Source organism: Cololabis saira, chromosome 19 (genome assembly GCF_033807715.1).
Source record: "Cololabis saira isolate AMF1-May2022 chromosome 19, fColSai1.1, whole genome shotgun sequence".
In the NCBI taxonomy this organism is placed as follows: Eukaryota; Metazoa; Chordata; class Actinopteri; order Beloniformes; family Belonidae; genus Cololabis; species Cololabis saira.
Genome location: NC_084605.1, coordinates 28399883 through 28422476, shown reverse-complemented (window position 1 = coordinate 28422476; position 22594 = coordinate 28399883). Strand labels below are relative to the sequence as shown.

Below are 22594 nucleotides of genomic sequence, written 5' to 3'. Positions count from 1 at the left end.
AGGAGGCGGCCGCCTCCGCCTAATTTCGTGCTGCCCCCAGCTCTCAAAACTCTGACGTCATGAAAATTGTTATTTTGTGGCAGGCATTGGACTGGATGGATGTTATTTTAACTGCAGTTACAGCATTACGCCGCTGTGGAGGCGCTGTATCAACGACAGTGCACCAGAAGAAGAAGAAGAAGAAATCTCGAGAATTATTTTCAGCGGTTTTCCGCTATTTGTTGTATTAAAAATCAGTGTCCTGGTTTTCCCTGGCTGTTCAAACAGGTAAATATTGTTTCTTTTACATCCGAGCATGTCTTGTTTATTCATCTTATATTCGGGCCAATACGGTACTTTAAAAAGCGACCTCGCGATGAGGAGAAGCAAGAGTGCAGGTGAAACAGGGCAGACAATTAACGTTACAGGCAGTTAAAAAAGTAATAAATCATGTCACTGACGAGATGCGGCAATTTTGTCAGGGCTGAAAGTAGTGCACAAATATGCATGAAAGGTGATAGCGAGGGTCAGAGTGCAGGACAGGACGAGTTGGCCAGGGTAACATTAGTCAGTTTCCAAGTCATTAGGAGCATATCAACGCGAAGCCAACGTGTACATGATTTAAACATCACTTTTATTCATCTTCACAGATCTTCTCAAAAACACAGAGCCAGTGGGTTTCACAAACGGTGGCTGAACCAATTTACCTGCTCAGGCAAACTGAGGAAGGTTTGGGCTGATATTTATGCCAAAAGCACTGTGTCCCCCATGCAGCAGAAACTATCACTATTTATGTCTGTATCAAAATAAATACAAAAATACTTAATGCATGAATTGTTTTTTTTAAGGTGAAGACACCTCTGCGCAGCAGACTGAAGGAGAGGCACTTGGATGTCTGTTGTGAGGAGGCCATGGATGGACCAGACCAAGAGGCCTTGGACTACCAGGAGCATGAGGAGAAAATGGAGAAATAGGAGGCTGAAATGTTCTCTGTCTGGTTGCAAGATTTGTCAGTAAATGTCTGAAACCCTACAAAAACTCAAAATCTTACCAAGACTACTTGTCTTATATCCACTCAAAATGTTTTATTTCCAGTCCAAAAATAATCATTACATTTGAAATAAGACAGTCATCTAAAAAGTAACTTGTTCTAGACCATTTTCACTCATTTCAGTGAAAATTTTCTCTTGTTCCATTGGCAGTTTTTTTTAAAACTTTTTATTTTTGGTAAGATTGAGTTTTTACATTTGTATTTATATTTTTATGTTAATAAAATAATGCTTTAACATGATAATTGTCATATTTTTAATCATATTAGAACTCTCAAAATATAAAATATGTTTCTTGTAAAAAGTGTTTGCTTGAGCCAGTTGAAGGTACGGTATTCCCTCACGCGTGTGATCAGGATGGTGCCACCTCTGCCTCAATTTGAGCCAGGAAAGACCCTGAATCCCAATTAGCAGAGACCCTCGTCCAATAATGATGATAATAATAATAATAATAATCTAATAATAATCTCTTTATTTGTCAGTACAGTATACATGTCCAGCTTGTTCCTGTAGCCCAACCTGAGCACCTCTCCTTCTACAGGAACGTTTCCCAACCCTGGTGCTCGAACACCTCGAGGACCAGGGTGAAACACTGTTCTACGGGAAAGTTTTTTGGTCTGTAAAGCTTCCTGAAGGCCACTTTTGTAGGACTGTTCCTGGTGATGGAGACTTGCGTCAACGATCCGGCCCCTGAAAAACTACCAGGGAACCCCTGCCAATGGAAGTGCACCTCATGTGGTGCAAACTACCGTCAATAGATGCAAAAGGAGGAGAGTTAATGTCCTCTGCTTCCATAAAACTGGATCAGTACTTGGGTTTTTATGATGAAATGGACTTGTATGGCCGCACAAGGTGGCACTTTCTGTACACCTACAAAGTTAAAATGACTTGGGCACCTTTCAAGAGTTTACTTGCTTCACAATCTTGTTTTTGTGCTCCGATCAAAGCAGAATATGCTTTTCTTTTGGTGACCATTAACAAAGAAACCTTTCAAAGCTGCTCAACCAACTAGAGCTATAGTTGACTGAATGCATTGGCTGAATGAAGTCGGGATTTAGAGGAATAAAATGTTAGTAGATGTAGTCTAGTCTAGTTAGTAGAGTAAAGGCCAATTAAAATCCTTCACGCTTTTTGTGTGAAAGTGTTTATTCAGCAGAGGCAGATGGTTTCTCATTGCAAAGATGTTCACAGCGTTTTATCTATTTTCTGAAGTTGAACTGAAGTTCTGAAGTTTTTCCTGACTTACTTACTGTGGTTGCACAAGGAAAGAGGACTTGTGGTAAAATGTGTCACTCAACGTGAGACATTCTTGTTTTGGAGCTGTGACTTTAAACCAACCTGTTTACAGAGCTGTGTGTTATGTGACTTCTCACAGTTTTGTTTATTATAGCTTTCTGTTAGGTCGTCATCAAAGACGCACTATGCAAGAAAGCGCTCCAGACCCAACTGGGGTCGGCATGTCATGAGAAAGTTCGTGGTCGTCTCTCAGTAAGCGTTCTTGGGTTCTTGTGCCCTTGTGAAGTGCCATCATCATCTCACCAGTCTCATCAAGTCCGGTCCAGATTCCTGGATGTGTAGTTGATCCACCCATTTGATCGATGATGCATCCAGTGGGGACTTGTGTGGACTTGAGACAGCAAAACATCCCAGAATGCATTTAGCACCAACAAGCAAAAGTAATAGAGGAGGAAAGAGGAATAAAGATGAAGTTATAACTTCATATTTGGGGTAAATTTATAGAGATGGAGCCTTTTTAGAGTTTTTTTCTTTCACTTCTATTGAACTTTAACTGTAACGTGGCTTTTTTCTCTTTTTACCAAATTTAACTCTGCGTTTTTCAATACTGCTTGCTTGTTAGCTGAGCTGTGATGTCATCAAGTACACACGTTACTGTTCCAGTTGCAGAAAGAGACACGGGTCCTCCAAAGTAAATCTCCTGAGCCGTACTCTCCAAGTACCGACAAGTCCGTATGACTTTGTGTTCTTGGTATTGAGATACAGGCCATGTGTCAGCCCCTGGCAAAGTTACAGGCTGTATAGAACAAGTAAGAACCATTAAGTCATGTCAATAAGTCATTGGCTTCTGAAGAGCAGTTTTTCTCGTTTTTATACGTGGCGCAGCCATGTTCCTCGATAAGCTGATGGGAACACGGCCAACGCATCTTAATCAAAATTAGCTTTGCTCCCAGCTCCTTCAGCCGAAAACCCCCGAAACATCAGCAGAGGTGTCGTCAGACGTTTATGTTGACTCGACGGTGAAATCAGTAATTAAAGTCGTGTCTAGCCGATGCTGGATTGTGATAACAGCTAGCCATTGGCTGAACCGGCTGTCAATCATATGAAAAACGGCACAGAAAAATTCACCAGCCTCAGAGTTGTCATTGGTGTGAAATTAAACGCTTGAGACCAAAATGTTTTTTTGAACCAGGCTCTGAATATGTTTATTTCTGCTGTAAAGTTGGATATTTTAACATGAGAGTCAGTGGAGACTGACTCACTTCTGCAGCCAGCCTCTAGTGGCCACTCAAGGAACTACAACAACTCTTAGGGTCAATCCCAATACACCCCCTACTTTCTACCACTAGCCCTCCCTCACTACCACTACCCCTATAAAAGAAGCCACAGATTTTAGGGCACTTGAAATCTTACCAGGGCCCTGTCCCAATACTCCCACTACTCCTACTTTCAGTACCACCCCTAAAATCAGGAAGCAGAGAGCCAAAAGCTGTTTTAATTTCAGCTGTAGCGCTGTTAATATGCCACTTTATTAAGTTTTAATATTTTTTCAGGCGTAAAATTAACAGTTAAGATCCCCAACCTGGGCTCAGTTTATCCAAATAAACTGAGCTACTGAACTAGTGTGCTGTTAAGAAATTTGACCCGATGTTTTCGGAGATGATAAGAGCCGCCGGCTCGGAGCAGTAGCCCGAGTACAGACGTGATCGCCCTGCGCCGTCGTCCCGGGGGAGAAACATGCAGCTCTGTGGAGAATTACCGCTGGCTGAAATAAATCATTTAGGAAGATAAATGTTGGTTTAATAGATGAAATGAAACAGTTGTAGCTACGCCTGTTAAGAAATTTGCTCAGAAAATTTTGGGATTTGTACCTGCCGACTCCGGAGCTGATTTATGGTTCTGCGTTAAATCGACGCAGAGCCTACGGTGTAGGGTACGGTGTACGGCGCGCGTCGCCGCGTAACCTACGCCGTAGGCTCTGCGTTGGTGTAACGCGGAACCATAAATCAGCCTTTATTCTGGCGAGGTTTGAAAAAGACTTCGCAACAACGGGCAAACGAGTGATTATGTACATTCACTGAGTGAATATTATGAAAATAAAATATATATTTCTCGCTAAAAATTTAATTAAAACGCATTTTTATGCAGAAACTAACTCAAAATATTGATTTTATTCACTAAAAAATAAGAAATGTCCGCCATGTTTTTTTTTTTTTTATTCAGTCCGCAAATGACGACGAAAAGCATTCTGGGAAATTTTTCTGTCACTAGTTCAACTAGTGAGCATCCGAAAACCCTCGACCCGTAGGGCCAGATTCATAGCCACTACACTTGTTTTCTTCACTACCCCTAGGTGAAAAGAGGAATTGGGACACCACTACCCTCACGGGAACACGCAAAATGTAGGGGTAGTGCTGAAAAGTAGGGGTAGTGGGAGTATTGGCATAGGGCCTTAGTTCCCCATGAGCCCCAACCTGGATGTTAGCTGGATGGCGCTTGGGCAAAGTCCACTGGAAACCTGTCTTCTTCGTTTGAATGTACGACGGCTGCTGTGGTTTCTTTCACCTCTAGTGGTACGAGTGGTACTACAAGGCTTAGGCTGTAACTACTTCCCGGCCAATCATTGAGTCCACGCTTCATACTGATGTTAAAGTGCATTTATTGAACACTGTGAAAACTAAAAAGGAAATAAATTAATATTTGTCACAACAGACAGCAGATTAATACATATTCAAATAAATAAAACTCAATTAGGCTACATTAACCTCTAAACATTACTTTCTGCAACCGAACCGTTGTCATGCAAATTAATGGTTCACACAACGACTCGGTATTATTAACATTAAACAGAAAGTTATTACAGAACAAAAGAAAGCTGTTTACTGTGTGCACCCATGACCAGTTGTAGAATAAACTCTTATGCTCTGTCCTTCTTTCACGCTGTCTCTCTTTGACCATTCCGCCTAGCGGACCTCAACAGCTGCGTCAGAGAGTCACGTGACAAACAAAAGCAAACTTGAAACAAATACATACAAACATTTACAGGCCCGTCCCCACTTATTAGACCACTATTTTCATCGCCTCTGTCTTCAGCACAGTGTGAATGTATTTATTATCTCCTAAAGGTCTATTTATTTATAACATGCTTGTATATTTACAAATATATTAGAGTGGTACAGTCGTAAAGTTGATTAAAGTAAAAATATGTTAGTTAAACCTCCAAGGGGCCTCGCGCTATGGGCCGTTTTTTTTTTTTTTTTTTTAATAATATTTTTTTCCCTTATAAATATCAACAGTCACGTTCCATTACAGACCTAAATGTGTACTAGTCTGTGCATATCAATAAATATATGTGCAATTATGCTCGTGTCTGTTGTTCAATACAACTGCGTCAGACCAAGCGCAGACACAAGCTGCTCTGATCCAGACGGGTGGAGTTGGAACAAACTGTCACACAATGTCGAGAGAACGAGACAGAATCAGGAAATTTCCATCAGGGGATGAAAAAAGAAAAAAACTAAAGAAAATGGAGGAGTTTAATGCCTCTCTGAAAGGCACGTTTGATAAATTTGTTACAAAAATCACCGATCCGACCGGGTCTCAAGCAGCCGTGGGGCCCCACGTCGAGGCAAGAGATGATGATGAGGCAGGGAAAGGTATCCAGTATTTTGCTAATTGGAGAGTTAAAATTGCGCATATAGACACCCAATCCGACCCGAAAAACCCCAAAATTTCGCAAAGGCCCCCCCCAGCCATTTCGCACAGGGCCTCGCAAATCTCCCAGACGGCTCTGACCAGAGGTGGACAGAGTACTCGACCCCAGTACTTGAGTAAGAGTACAAATACTACTGGTCAAAATTGACTCCGTTACAAGTAAAAGTAGCTCAGTCAAAATATTACTTGAGTAAGAGTAGAAAAGTACTTGCTTTTAAAGGTACTTAAGTATCCAAAAGTAAATGCTTTTAATTTACTTTAAGTAAGAGTAAGAGTATGAGTACATTTCTTATTTTCAACATCAGTAAATTACTATATTTTTTCTAAATTAATTTAAGGATCTTTTAACTCTTGTTTCTGAGAATTAACTCTTTGAAACCAGCTGCACTGATGTGCTGCTTTTAGAACCACAATGTTATATAAAACCTGCAGAAACACCAAAAACAAATCAAATGAATGGGATCATAAGAGGACAGCAGATGATGCAGAGTTTATTAACAATCATGAACTGAAACCAAATGAACCTGCACCATCCAACTAAGTCTGGATCCCCCTCAAAGACCACTGCTTTACAAAAAACTACATCTCTGCTTTCAATAACTCAATGTTGAAGTCACTTAACTTTACAGAGGGGACATGTACCAGTACAATATAGCAATATAGAGCATAACAAACTGTCTCCCCATGTCTGTCTTGTCTCCTCCTTTGACAAAAACAGCTTGTGTCGAATAGGATTTTAGGGAAGAAGAAAAAAGAGCAGACCTGAAAGTAACGAGAACTTTTCAGCCTTCCTAGAAATTTACTCGAGTAAAAGTAAAAATATTTGTCTTGGAAATGTATTCAAGTAAGAGTAATAAGTACCAAAGAAATCTAATACTCAAGTAAAGTACAAATCCTCTGGATATGTACTTAAGTACAGTACTCAAGTAAATTTACTCCGTTACTGTCCACCACTGGCTCTGACCTAATTGATGGAGTAATTTAGCCGTTTATTCTTGAGACAAACATGTCTGAGGATATTTCCTGTGGTCATGGAAACAATGTTAAACAAAGTTATTGTTCTGCTTCAAGAAAACAAACCAAGTAAGGAATGGCTGAAAGTTTTGGTTTAAAAACTGTTACGCACGTAATGAAAGCTGGAAACATCAACTTCAAGGGTAAGAAGTGTTTGAATGGTCAGGATCAGAGATCATGTCAACATATGGTAAAATTTAATTAAGAGAGAAGCTTTAAGAAAATCAAACTGTAAAAGCATCAGTTTAAGTTGTTTTTGTGTCCAAAATAATCAGCAGACGACCTGGGTACATGAAATGCCCGGGTTCATCCGTCAATGGATTGTGTTCTTCTGTCATAGCACGGGCCTATTCCAGGATAACTATTCCAGGGTAACTATTCCAGGATAACTATTCCAGGATAACTATTCCAGGGTAACTATTCCAGGATAACTATTCCAGGATAACTATTCCAGGATAACTATTCCAGGATAACTATTCCAGGATAACTATTCCACCAGGATAACTACTAGGAGTCATTGGACCCAGGCTGTGAATGTGTGGTTCAGGGAGCATCAGTCATCGTTTTCACACTTTGACCACCACTGAATCCAGACCTGATCCCCTCTGAGGAGACTTTATTACACCCTTCTTTTGTGTAAAGAGGCTGGAGAAGACTCTTGTCTTGAATAGGCCTGTAATTGAACTGTGATGTAATTACATCATCAATACAAGATATCCAGAAAGAAAAAACTTTTAACCCCAGTTGATCGTTTCTGGAAAGAAAGTGTATTTGCATATATTGAATTCTGGATAATGTGCACACTATCGTTATTCATTTCACATGTCACATACGCCACAAATGGTCAGAACCGCAGCTGTTTAGTAATAATAGTTATCGTTCAGACTTCTGTCTGTGTGTTTAACACCATTCAAAGGCTGTTTTAAAACTCAACATACAGAGAAGACAAAATAAATGTAATTTCGATAACATTTCTACTTGGATATAACAAAAAAATGACTGTTCTCCTGGGCGTGTGTCCTGCAGGTCGTCGGTTCTGCTGCTGGCTCCCCTCCTCGCTGAAACGGACCCGACCCCGAGCCGCGTCTCCAGGCCCACCGGGTCGGCCGGAGCTCAGGGAACGGACAACGTCTGCACCCACTTCAGATGGATGGAGGAGCAGGTCCCGGCCTTCCGGGTGCCGGGAGCCCACGTTCACATTCTGACGTCCCCGGACCAGTTCTACCAGGCTATGAAGGTCCGCGTCTCCGACAGGTGTCACCTGCTCACGCCTACCGTGTATTAGACCCATGTGCACAGATCTATTGGTTGCTAGGGAAAGGGGGAAAAAGTGTTTTTAATACTTAAACTCAAGCTGATTTTACACTTACACTAAAAAAGGATAGATTTGAGGCTCGTTGGCAGTGTCACAGGATTAAGTCTGACTTGATCTCGTGCAGACTGAAGGATTTTGAGTATCAAACCAACTCAAAATGAATTTGTGTCTGGTTTTCCAAAAAGCCAGTGACGCATCCCTCTTTGGAAATGATGTTGCACATAGTTTAAATGTTAACTGGTTGAAAGTTGGCTCGAGCCGGGAGGGAGCCGATGACAAATGATTTCATCACGGAGAGGAAGACGCCGCACCAAGAACAACAAAGAACGAAGAAGCACACATGGAAACCACAGACAAGAGCCGCACCAGACATTATTCACTATTTTAACACCTCGTTTTATCCCACCACAAAGCAGAACTTTCCCCACTGGGAATTTATTTTTTTTTTCTTTTACCAGAGAAAAACTAACAGACCGATGCGTCGGAGACGAGGCCACACCTCGGATAGGTTCTTGTAATTCTGTGTCATCTTGTAAAACTTATACCAACATGCGATGACACGTATGCGAGCGTAGGACCCTCCATCTTTCACCGTCCCACACCACTATCGTGGGTTTGAAATAAAATAAGCAAAATGTGATCAAAATGCAGGTTAAATGTAAAACGATCCATATAAGTAAGACATTTACCATTTAGGAATTAGAACTATTTTAAGCGGTGTACTTCCATTTTCAGGCGTTCCAGCGTAATTGGACAAATGTGGCAGAACTGTAAATATAACTGTGATTTTTAATACTTAGATTAAAATCCAACTGGCTTAGACATCAGTGAATTCCTCTCTGGTGGTGGACCAGCTCACTTCAGAATATTTACTTTCTTTGCCTTCAGAACGTTTGGAGTTGCTTTTGCAGTTTGTTTAAGGTCATTAGTTTTGTGGCATGTTGCTGACTGTGAGCGGAGTTTATGAGCCAGATTCACCTCAGAGTTCATCTCCATAGATCTGTCAGCATCATCAATAAACACCAGTGAGTCATTTGCAGTCAAACATGCTTGTGTCATGACGGGACTCCACTATGTCTGACTGACATTCTCCATGCTTTTCTCTTCCCATCAAGTTTTTCTTGGGTTTTGTCCGTCTCAAGAATCTGATTCCAGAACATTGCGACGTTTTTATTTATTTATTTATTTTTCTACGGAAGGGTATTAAAGAGATTAAAGTCAGAATTCCGGGCTTTTTTTTCCTTCAGTGGCCCTAAAACTCTTTCGTGGTTTTCTTTTTAAGCCTAATCTGGCTGTTATCTTCTCAAATGTCTTAGAATCTAGATTATGCCCTACTTCTCTGTTTTTACATTCATGAGCACGTCTGTCTTAATTGTAGATTTTAACAGTGAAAACTAGGGAGAAGTTTTCTGTGATCATCTGCTTTAGCTACCCTCACAAAAACATGCAACAGTCCTGGGCTATACATGCCCCCTCTGGCCAACCGGGGCGCCAGATGGGGTGGGGAGGATCTGGCCGGAATAACGTGATCCTTCCACGCGCTACGTTCGGCCAGAGAAACCCCACCCTGTCTGGTGAAAAGATGCGGCCTGCTCACTCCTCAGGTTAAGGAGGAGACCTGAGCTCAGTGCGGGGCCCTCCCGGGGTTGGTAGAGGATGGCAATGCACAGGACTGTTAGGTAGGAGCACTGGGTGATAAAATGGGCAAAAAACCGGGGAAAAAAAAAAAAAAGAATGTACTTTACTGTTGATATGGTCACGTCTGAGACTTTTTTCATAATATTGATGACCTCCTTCACCTGCATTGACACCGTTTTGGACTTTATATCAGTAGCTCCAGGCAAACAGCTTCTAAATGCCAACTTTATACCCGATATCGACTCCAAACCTTTTATCTGTTTCATTTTTCTTGAAGTAACAAATAGTAATTTCAGTCGATTATCCAAAAACGTTTGAGCCCTGAATGTGGAAGTTTTTCTTAAATTGGTTTTAATTCCTAAATAGTGAGTGCCGTATTTTGTGAAACCTCCTAGATAAAAAACTGAATATCTGACATCTTGATTGTTATAGTTTAAAGTCATCGTTGTGGTCATATTAAGGCAGAATCATCAAAAACCTCCCCCCACACCTACTAAACATCAGCACATTTACAATCGTATGTTTGATCTCGATTGAAGGCGTTCATGGGCTCCAGGATTAAAAGTATCGATCACTTCTTTCAGAACTGTTAAAACATAACGAGGTTCGGCACCTATAGAAATGGGCTTTTATTTTGAAAGAACTTGTAACTGGTGTCCCCCAAGTACATCACATAGGACTCATACATTTCTAACCATTTTTCATCATGCTGGTTTTTTATTTTTACTAATGTCGTTCACGACATGTTATATTACTAAAATGATACGTCATAATATTTGAGAGTGGGCATGTGCAACCACCATCCAACATAAATACAGGTTATTTCAGCGTATTTTCCATCAGGTGTCGTCTGGACGCCGGCCAAGATGGAGCATCTTCAAAGCTGATCTACACGTCTTATTTGATGCAGGCTCTGTGACACATGGTCACATTTTTCAGATGACGGTTACAGATTGATAAGTGAGATTAATACTGCACGTTAGGCAAGTTAATGTTTGAAGTTGTGCAACGAGTTAGGAAAATGTTTTTATTGTGCATGTTAAAAACATGCTTGAATGGATGTGATTTATAGTAGTCCCACTTCCTCATACCTGCTGGAGGAGGGAGGTTCAGGTGAATGGCACGGCATTGTCGCTCACCGAGATTCGTGCCAAAAGCATCATACGTTCTTCTTAATCAGTCTCATGATTGCTCTGTCTTTGCCAGGATCTTGTCAAAACATTTGTAAACCCGTAAGTGAGAGGAATTCTTTCACTCATAACAGATTAAAAATAAATAAGACATATTTAGGAGCATGACCACATATCAGTGACATCAGGTCGTGATGCAGGCAGGTGGAAACACATGTCAGTGGTCAAAGATGAGGAAGTCGAGGTCTCTGAAAAGGCGTGGGGGGTGTGGTGCAGTTATGGGAGTAAATAAGTCATTGAGCTTTACTGATACGAACAGATGATTATCTTTTTTCTTTTTTTTTAAAAGGTAAATTGTCAAACATATTGGACATTTCAATACAATACTTTTTACTGCTTCAATGTTTGATTCAGTGACGAACCATCATCACCAAGACAGATGTGGGAATCTTTTCTGCATGTGTTTCTAATGAATTGACTCCCTTTTATCACACTGTTCAAGATTTACGTCCGAGTCTGCTGCAGCTCTGCGAGATTTGTGTCGTAGTCCGCTAAAGCGACACACAGTCGTTTGCCAGAGACGACCGGGATGGGAGTCGAAGCTACCCTGGGTGGTCTTTGCCGTGTGGAGAGGCCGCGAGATTTAGACAACGCTTTCTGAAAATAACCAAATATTCCTTCCAATGAGTTTGAAACTGATATTTAAACATGAGACAATTTCCTCTGTGGTGCTTTAAACCCAAACCTTGGAAAGAGAAGAGCTTTCCCGGTGGTGGAAAACAGCAAAAATATGTCATACATTGTTAAATTTTAATTTTCATAATGGTTTTTTTTTTTTATATATATCCATTGATTACAAAAGATAATAATTTATTTCAAGGTTTTTCAAGGTCATCTTTCAGCCGTAAACAGATAGAGTTGAGCAGCTAGTCGTTGTCTGATGCTTGGCTCCAAACTGAAAGTGTAGTCTGTTTTTTTTAAGATCCATGTCCCTGAAAATGGCAAAATAGTTAAAAGGATAAGTTAATGTTTTGGTGATTTGCTGATTTGCCATGAACCGTGGAGAGTTATAAGAAGGTAAATTCTCTGCTCTGTGTCCGATGACCCCGTCTAACAGACCCCCACCAGTCTGACTCTGCACCGTCCCCACATGTGGATTCCTCCACGCTGCTAATTAGAATTATGCAAAATAAGACGCAAGATTCTTATAAATGGAGTAATTCATGGAACTCTATTTTGGCAAAATTGGGTTTAATATGAAATAGAAATTATTATTATGGCCTTTATAATCACTTACTTGATGGACAGCTGTCTAGGTGTAACAGTCCACTTTCAGCAAATATAAGATAAGATAAGAAATCCTTTAATAGTCCCACAGAGGGGAAATTTCCAGATTACAGCAGCAAAGGGGATAGTGCAAAACACAAGAGACATCAATATCACACAGTAATAATAATAATAATAATAATAATAATAATAATAATAATAATAATAATAATAATAATAATAAAACACTATAAACAGTACACTCTACCTTAGACTTTATCAGACGGGCGTTAAAGGACACGGAGAGAAGAGGATGGTACATAGTCTCTTATCAAACTGGACTGATAACTGATTGATGGTAAATAAGGAAATCCCCGGTATATTCTTTAGGTTAAAGACGTCACGTTCACATATTTAAATGATTGAAGGTCAATAAATAAAAAAAGGGAAGCTCACGTGCACAAGTTGGAGGTGTTTCTAAAACTGATAATATTTAGTTATTTGCCTTCCTGGAAGCTCCACGTTGACCCTGTGAATCAGTGTTCCTCTTTTCATGTCCCAAGCCGACAGCGTGGATGTAGTTTATAGGAAATTCCCTGAAAAGACATAATTTTGTTGCGTTACACATTTGTTACCCATGCACTACATTGTTATGCTTTGTTTCCTTCCCCGCAGGCGCGCATCAGGACTGCTCAGAAGCGAGTGGTGATGGCCTCGTTGTATCTGGGAACAGGTCAGCTGGAGCAAGAGCTGGTGAGAAAAGCTGTGTTTCTTACAACTTCAGAAAACTGACTCCTGTTGTTCGCGGGGCAGGTGAGAACAATGCCATGACAGCGCTGACGCATGCCAAATAACTAGTCAGAGATGCCAGAAAATATGAGTCAGAGCTCTCTTCCAGGACGACCACAGTGCGGTTTGTTCAGAATGAAAACGTACTCCGGGCCAAACTACAAGGAATGACCCCGAAATGCAAGGGTTTATGGGTACAAGGAGACCGGTGCTGGCGTGTGGTGGCTTGCTGTTCTTCATGCTTGGAAAGCCTAGCATAACAACATGAAACCAGAGCAAACCACAGTCTGGACTGATGCTCATATTCAGCTGTTTTTCATGTTTTTTTTTAAACAAACTGGAACAAGCAGCAGCAGAGAGGCTGAAACACAGAAACAGATATGCATACGCCCGCATGCTTCATTAGTTAAAAACATCAAAATCAGCTGCCAGACTCTGTGTAACCAAACAGGATGATGGATTGCTAGAAATGTGAGTCAGTAAGGTGCAGGGAGGGCTCGCGACCTTTTATTTTCAAGTCTGCGTTCGCTGAAATACGCGCTAAACTCGATGCAGTGCAAAACACTTGAGAGTGGTCTGTGGCTGAGGCTGCAGGTGAGGTTTCAGAGTTAAAACCTGGACATGATGGTTCAAAACTGTTCTCAAAGCTTCAGCACGATCCGGGCTAATCAGGGCTGCCAGACCCGAACCGCGTATTTACTCAACTGCTGGCTGACGGGAATGTCCTGATAACATCTGCAAAGGTTATTCAAGGTGCATCACATAAAACATTAGTTGGAGTATTAATGTGTCTGGACGAGGGCGGGAACATATGTGCGATGTGACGTATTCCACTCCTCCGCTGGGGTGCAGGTGGCTTCACTGCACAAAGAAATTGAGTACTATGGCACCAATTGGGCAAGAAATTGACAGCAAGTGAGTACAGATGGATGTAAAAGGCAGCGTTCCAGCTTCTGTCCGTCGTCCAAGTCATACTTCATTTTCCAGGCCAATATTGATATCAGTCCGACGGCGGCGCGCCTGCCAACACGGAGCACATTAACCTGCTGTGGACCCTTAAAGAACAATACCCGCATCGACTTTTTACATTCTCTTTCTCACAGTGCACTTTTCCAAGTTTAGGAAAATAGACAACCGGCAGTGATCACATGATTATCTCATTGTGACACATAAAAGCACAAACTTGACAGTTTTACAGCGTAAAGCCAAGCTGAATACTGATGGGTAAACATTTCTCTACTGCGGTTTCTGCTTCCACACATACTGGAAGCTGTATGTGCTACTTCTTCATCTCACTTCACAAGGTGAAGGGACTGGCGGGAAGGGAGGATGTGAAAAATGGGAATTGAGACGACGGGTCTGTTTCGAATTTAGCGGATGCGCTGACCCGGCAGCGCCCCACGTGCAGATGCAGGTTCAGTGGTGGCAGCTGGCTGAAGCAGATGTGAAGCTTGAAACTGTGAACCTGTCGGAGATATTCAGAGTGAAACCCCACCTGAGGGAAACCTTTGATCGTTACCATGAGGTTAATATTTCTCTTAATTACAAAACTTTATGACAAAACTGTGCTTTAATGTTTAGTTTAATTGTTTGGCAAGAAAAGTCATCCAAAGGCACTTTACAGTTCACTTATGAAGTATTTTGCAAGGCTTTCTTTGGTTTGCATCCATATTTGTGTGAATTCATTGAAATTTTCTTCAATTAACTTCCACTTCTTTATCTCGTTTTTTTGTTTAAGCACATCTAATATGACCGGGTCTCAGATTTGTCGACTTTCAACTAAGAAAATCAGAAAATAAATACCCTTAAACGTGAGCTGCTGCCTGACATTGAATTCTACCTGTCCATTGACAGTAATGTAAAAAATAATATGCTTTTATGTAACTTGACAGGACATAGAACTGTTTTTTTTTGAAGAACCTGTATTTGTGCAGTGGTTTAGTATTTTGGTACTTTTTTCATCCATAAACCTGTTGATACTTTTTTCACCACTGACAGAAAAATACATGAAACAGATGAAGCAGAGAACCTTTGTTTTCTGTTGCTATCATAGTTTTTTTTCTCTTGGTACAGTTTATGGATTAACACCTAAAAATAAATGAATAAAATAAAATATTCCTGGCAGCTCAGCGAAAGTGATGGTTTAAAGGTTGTTTTTATTTTAACGCTTGCTAAGAGTGAGGAGCCTGATGAAATCTGTCATTTATGTCTGTGGAGACAGAACTGTGAATACTATTACAAACGTAACAAAATTTTAACGGAGAAGCGGTTCTTCAAAACAGATAATTGTAAATCAACTCAGTTGTGAAGCAGAAAAAGCACCGCACTTCAAAAGATTTTGGTTTTGGATGCCGTTTGGACCATTGGACCTGTCAAGTTATCGGAGTTACATGCAGCAAACTCGAATGTAACGATCACAAATGTGTCATTTTATACTATTGTCAGGTTTTAAGAGGTTTTTGTAGTAAGCCCTGATTTCTGTCCTGAATGGGTGCTAATTGATGAATTTGAAAAACTGCAGGTCCTAGTGTGACTTACTATAAAGTGTTAATTTGGTTGACGACCTCGATTCCTTAAAAATATCTGTCATCAAAGTTTACTCCCGAAAAAGCTCAGTGGTTTGAAATGAATGCCGTTAGGTGAAGCAACCGCTTTCTCTCGGGGACAGTGATGTTTTGGGGATCCACAAGCACTTTTATGACCTTTTTAAGCCAAAGCCAACGTAAATCCGTTTTATGACTTTAGATAACACATCCGGAACCCACTGATCAGAAAACAGGACCTCTTTAATTTAAACAGATTGTGACGCAGTCAGAGACTACATGTGGGAGAGTGAGATGTAGTTTTATTTTGTTTGAATGTTTTCGCAGTGAAAAATGATGATTTATTCTCCAAATGAAAAGCGGGAAATTGAAATATTAAGCCTTTTGGGAAGACGAACTCTGAAATTAAAGCCTCGGTGTGAACAGTGAACCAAGGGCAATAAAGACAAACACAGTTTGTGTGCTAATATGGAAGCAGCGGAGCGTCAGCGCTCCCGCTCATTCCACAGCAGGAAGCGCCGGTGGTTGGTGCGTCCCTGAAGAGCTCTTTACTGGCATGTAAACGGGCACTCTGGGGTCAAGTTTAATGAATGTGCTCAGACACCAGATGCACAATTTAGCAGAAGTAACGCAGCAATGGTTTCTTATCAGAAGCGATCCGAATGGCAAGTTTACCGCTGATAAAGGCCGAGCCCCCGGTGGTGCCTTCTGTCGAGCAGACACTTCCTCTCCACACAATGTTGTGACTCATGTTTTTTCCCGAGCTCAGTTAACAGACTGACAAAAGGTGGCTCATATTTAATAAATGTAGTGTGTTGGCAATGAATATGTTATCGTAAATCTCCTCCTTTCTGCCACGACACACAAGGAAAAAGTACTCCAGAAAGTCACTCCGGTGCTGCTCCACCTGCTGAAACCGAAGTACCGGCGTTGTTTATGGCCAGTTTGCTGCAAGCGCATGACAACAATTTACAATTACACAGATTTTAGCTACATTTCACTTTTCATACAACTGGATGTAGCACGATGTATGTTTTTTTCTTACAGAATGGAAACATTAAAAATGGTAAACAATAAAAGGGGGGTATTAAGAGTGGTAGCTTTCTAACTCTGCACCGTCTTAGCTCAACCTAGTCTGAAAGAAAAGAAAAGATTTGTACTGGGGAGCGAGGAATCTGCAGAAATAAGACTTATACCTGGAAATCATGAATGTGGATTCTTTATGGAGGAACATTGAGAAGCAAATTGAGAAATTTTAAACATCGCAAATGTCTGAAATGTAAATAAAGTGCATACAATTTTATTAGGTTGTCGACTAAAAATGCTATAACAGTGAATTTAAGTTTGAAGAAGTGAAAAGTACGGTGGCCGACAAGGGCCAAACGCACTGCAACGGCCTAAAGCATCTCAGTTAAGGAAAACGGCTTCAAGTACAGAAACGATTCAAATTCACAAACTCAAAACGAGGTACAAAAAGAGGAACGTGGTGCAAATGAAAAAACGTGCTGCAAAAAACAAAGACAAATGCAGCATCATCAAACGCACTGCAAATAGAGAAACGATGCAAAGCACAAAATGATATAAAACAAGAAATAGGTAAAAATCACATTACCGTTCCCGCTGTATGTTTAAACCATGGACGTAAACACTGGTTCAGTCAGCTGCGCCCCCTGCAGGTTTGGAGCACTTCCGGTTGTAGTGACCGGTTATGAAGCGTTTTTCTTTTGAAGATCGTTTCTTGTTTTATATCGTTTTGTGCTTTGCATCGTTTCTCTATTTGCAGCGCGTTTGATGATGCTGCATTTGTCTTTGTTTTTTGCAGCACGTTTTTTCATTTGCACCACGTTTTTCTTTTTGTACCTCGTTTTGAGTTTGTGAATTTGAATCGTTTCTGTACTTGAAGCCGTTTTCCTTAACTGAGACGCATTAGGCCGTTGCAGTGCGTTTGGCCCTTGTCAGCCACCGTACAAACGCAACTTATTTTCTTTCCTCTTGATAAAACTAGTTCAAATTAAAGGATAAATATAAAAACACGACTAACAATCAATTAAAACTCCACAAAGGTACCACAAAGGTACACTGGATAAAGACCTGGTAATTTTGAATTTCAGGTGTTTCAGTCATATCTGTGTATAAAATCCTGCACGTAGCCATGCCGTCTCAAAATGGACTTGGTACAGAGAGGACGCCACCTTTGCAATGAGACGGTTCATCAAACTTCCTCCCTGCCGGATATTCACCCATCAACTGTAAATGATATTGGTAGGAAGTGGGAGCCGTTAGAAACAATAGCAAGACAGCAGAAGACCACGTTAACGATGGCTCTGAAAATGCTCCGCTGATTCCGCAGAAGAAGAGTTCAGAATGTCCACTGGCGTAAATGTGAGCACAATAACGGTGGTGGGAGCTTCGTGGTATGTGAGGCACACCAGCGCTGGACTGTGGAGCATTGAGACCCGTTTTGTCTCCAGTGGGACGAGGGTGCGGGCCGCTCTTCTGGGTCTGGGCCGGTCCTCTTGCCTGTGACGGGCGGTCTCGATGCTTCAGCATACCAAGATATTTTTGAAAATGTTATGCTTCCAATTTTGTGGCAGCTGCTTGGGGAAGGCCCTTTTCTCTTCCAACGTAAGGGCTATGAAAAAAAACCTGACTGGCCCGCGCAGAACCCCGACCTCAAACCCAGCGAGCACGTTTGGGATGAAATGGACTGGAGAGTGCAAGCCAAGCGTTTTTGTCCAACATCACTGGCTTGCCTCATAAATGCAGAATGAATGGGCACAAATTCCCACAAAAACACTCTGAAATCCTGTGGAAAGAAGAGCGGAGGCTGTTAATGCTGCCGAATGAGGCCCGACACCGCACTGAAGCGCCACCAGGAAACCGTGAAGAAACACCGGCGCCTTCCATCACAGCAAAACACAGACGACACTCAGTTCCTGTCGTCACACTTAGTCCCCCTAATTAAACATTATAAGCTTCAGTTCTGGAAGTTTGTGTAATAATAAATTAACCTGAAACTTTAAAGCTGCTCACTTTTACATTGTAAGGGGAATTTAAAATATCTACCTGAAATAATGGCCCTTTAAAAAACATTTAAAATAGCCACTTTCAGGCTTTTTTTTGTCTTATCTAGGATACTTCTGCATCTCAGTACTTTCATTGCTCTTTCCACTACCACCATCTTCTTTATCATCATCATCTCCCTTCATGTCTGCTTGAAGGACAGACGGCTCTACAAGCATGAAGCATGCAGCATTGATTTAGTTCAACATATATTAAAACACGTAAAGATGTTGACTGGTGAGGCAAAATAGCTGGAAATGATCGTTGGAAATAACTTTGAGTTGCTATAAGAGCTCACCTTGTTTCGTATTTCCAGGGGCACGATGAGGGGATACAGAGGGATCTGGTGAAATTTTTTTAAAATCACCTTTTAAATAACAGAATATGTTTTTAATGTGATTCAGTCAAACCTGAATCTACGACCCAGAAATGTGACTCTTTGTTAACTTTACTGAAGCTCATGCGATCATAAAGGATCACTTCCCCTCACATTACGTACACTGTTTAAGTCTTGGAGTAATCATGAATCTAAGATATCAGCAGAAACTCCAGATCTGTTGATGCCACATGTCCCAACAACTAACTGGGAAATCTGGCAAATTTTGTTCCAAAGTTGACATTCAGATTGCTTTCTGTCTTTAAATTAAAAAAAAAAAAGAGATGTTTCTGATTCAACAGAATCTCTGCTTTGCCTTGCAGAAAATATATTTAACATTTATTACTATGAGTGGAAAAAAAAAAATCAGACATATATTTTTCAGGTACAAGGGGCCCCAATCTCTCTGGGCCCGATGTCCCTACTTGCGTTGTGACACCCCTGTACTTAAGTATGTAGTTTTGTGATTAAAAAAAACTGGTCCCAGTCGGTATAGCGATCAGGTTTGGAATAATTTGGTCCAAATAATGTAAAATCATTGCAAGTCCGCTGCCGTCCCGTCTTCAGACACTGTTACACAAACGTGGGTTTATAAAGAAATGGACATCCCCGATTGTGGTTTAGTCTCTACGGGGGCCTTAATAGAAGGCTTTTCCAGAGGAACAGAGGATCTTGGAGGGTTTTCACGATAAAGACAAATCTAACAGGCAGGACCTAAACCACAAAAAATGTTTATAAACTTATAAAAGACCCTGTGGCTAAATTGTGAAATGTTGGAGTAACCAGCGAGGAGATTTGTGATTTGTGAAATGTGAGCCGTCTTTCTGCTCCCAGGCAGCGGCCGTGCTGCTGAGTTTTGAAGCATTTGTAGCAAAGATGTAAAGATGGGAACGACAAATTACTGATAAGTTAACGACAATTCCCTGGTCGGATATCAGAATAACAACATGGATAAATAAATAGACAAATAAATACATTAGAATTCAAACATTTAAGTGTTTACTGTTGAAATAGCGACTTGATTTATCTTGTCTAGGTTGAGCTTGGACATGAATAGATGGGTGGATTATTTGTACAATGAAATTAAAAGTTCAGACTCTGTAAAGTGCTTTTGTCATTTAATCATAAATAGTATATAAAAACATTTAATTCAATAAATCACATTCACATGGCAGCTATCAGGTGTCTGTTGATATTGAGTTCACAGATAATGGATAGGATAATGTAAAAGTTTACTTACATTTTATTGCAACTATTCAATGTAAAAAACTGCAGACAAGCCCCCCCCCCCCCTGGTCCTGGTCTCACTGCCGGTTGTGAGGAAGTGAACATCAGAACAATAACATGGGATGAGGAAACCTGCCCGTTAGCGTTTGCCGTTTAATAGAAGAAGATTAGAATAAAAAGTAATTTGCGGCTTGCTTAATAATGGTAAAAAGGGAGATGCTATAATATGATCACAGACCACAGAAACCCATTTAAAAACCAGGACACGTTTGTGCTTCGGAACGGAGCAGCTTTTTATACCACGTTACGAGGGCTACAACTCATCACTATTGTAGTGCATCTCAGTTCATCAGTATCTGTTTTTGTGGAACTATTTGGTAGATTTGTAGTCAAGACCTCCTAAACCGAGACCAAGACACTACCAAGACCAGAGAGTGTCAAGACCAAGACTAGTTCAGCTCGAGACCGAGACCTAAAAACAACCTAGTTATTTCATCATCTTGCGTGATTGTAGAACATCAGCCCCATCCTGGTTCAACTAGTTTACGTATGAGGTTTATTCAACTGCAGCACAATAACACAGAGAAGTGGATGTTTTATGTTGAACTCACTATAAATGTTTTCATCAATCAGCTGAGATTAAATATGTGTGGTAGTTGCACTACCGCTATTTAATGTTTTACAAAACATTAAATCAAATGCTAAATACAAATAGTACATAAACAAAAGGAAGAAGTGGTGATCACCAGATTCTGTCACCTTGGTGTGCAACGGCATCTCAATTAACCGAGACCTGGCGAGACCGAGACAAGACCAAGACCACAAAGTCTCGAGACCAAGACCGGTCTTGAGAACTACAAATCTACTATTTGGTCCTGTAAAATAACCAAAACAAATCTCACAAATCTGAGCCGCTGAAAGGAGAAGATATACTGTATTTTTCGTGATTCATGACTTCAGATTATTAGCAGAGTTTTGACCAAATAACCTGTTTAGGCTTGGCAGGTAAGTCGGATGTCAGAAACCTTCCCTTGACTGTGAGTATGAGGGTTGCCAGCGGCCCACGGCTGTAGTCGGAGCATCTCCTAAACAAACTTTCCCACAGCGCAGGAGTTTGCTTTGTGTGAAGCAGAAACATGCACGTGTGTTTGCACAGCACGTCTTTGTGAGGCCTGCCGCATATTTGAAATTGACAGAAGTCTTTTGGTGCAAATTTAGAAAGGAGTGAGCTCACCAGACCTGTGTAGCCCGGTCCTGGCGGCCCGTCGAGGGAAGTGGCTCCACGTGTCGGCTGCTTCCAGCACTTTTGACCTGAATGCCACTGAACTGTTTGCATTTTTCTTGTCTTTGTGTCATAGACCCGCCTACGACGCGCTGGGGCTATGTGTGGGCCTTCATAAGTGCAACAAAACACTTTAAAAAAAAAAAAAAAGCAGCGTCTTGTTATTTGAGGTGAAAGAAGTCAATCCTGTCATTTTGCTATTAGTTGAACCGTCAATAGTCACAGGACTGGCTCTTCACGTGCACACGGATATGAAGAGCTGCAAGTTTGAAACTTAGCTGCATTGGATGCTGATGATGATTATGTTATTTTGGGGATAAAATGTATTTCCTGTTCTGAAGTCAGTCTGAGTTTAGGATCTCAAAGCAGTTTGTTTAAAGAGAGGCTGGGTTCTTCTTGTTAAAGGCAGGGTAAGTAATCCTTCGCCATTTCTAGCCCAGAAAACTTTTAGCTAAGGATAAAAATAATTGGAATACATAGTGTTTTGAAATTTTGCAGTTTGTGGATGATTCTCTTTCTTAAACAAATTTATATTAAAATAACCTATAAGATAACAAACTTTATCCTCTTTAGATATAAGTTCAAGAAGGTTGAAAAGCCATTGATTGAAAAGATCAATATCTGTATTGGGTGGTCGGTAAATACCTCCAACAATTACATTTCTTCCCCCAAATGAACGGCATGAAGTAATTTAAACAAAAACAGATTCTGCAACATTAGATTCAAGAGTCATAAGATCATCTCTATTGACAAATTGATAACTATTGTGAATGAAAAGAGACACACCTCCGCCATTTCTCATTCCCCTTGTCCAGTGAGTGGCTTTGTAATCAGGCAGTTCATAAAGTGAAACTACAGATTCCTTCAGCCACGTTTCAGTTAAAGCTGTTATGGAAAATTTATGATCCAAGCATGACACCGTGTCCACACTGCATGCGACGCGAGCGAGCGTCAGCGTCAAAAACAGTTCCAT

At 40.9% G+C, this 22594-nt stretch overlaps 1 protein-coding gene across 1 annotated transcript in view; it reads left to right on the top strand.

The window, feature by feature from the left end:
• The window catches only part of LOC133419589 (CDP-diacylglycerol--glycerol-3-phosphate 3-phosphatidyltransferase, mitochondrial), a 50069-nt gene that overhangs the window by 6572 nt on the left and 20903 nt on the right, over nucleotides 1-22594 (top strand). Inside the window, exons 2-3 of the mRNA XM_061708842.1 lie at nucleotides 8019-8229; nucleotides 13017-13094. Coding sequence (XP_061564826.1) covers nucleotides 8019-8229; nucleotides 13017-13094 — 289 coding nt within the window. The remainder of the gene's footprint in view (nucleotides 1-8018; nucleotides 8230-13016; nucleotides 13095-22594) is intronic.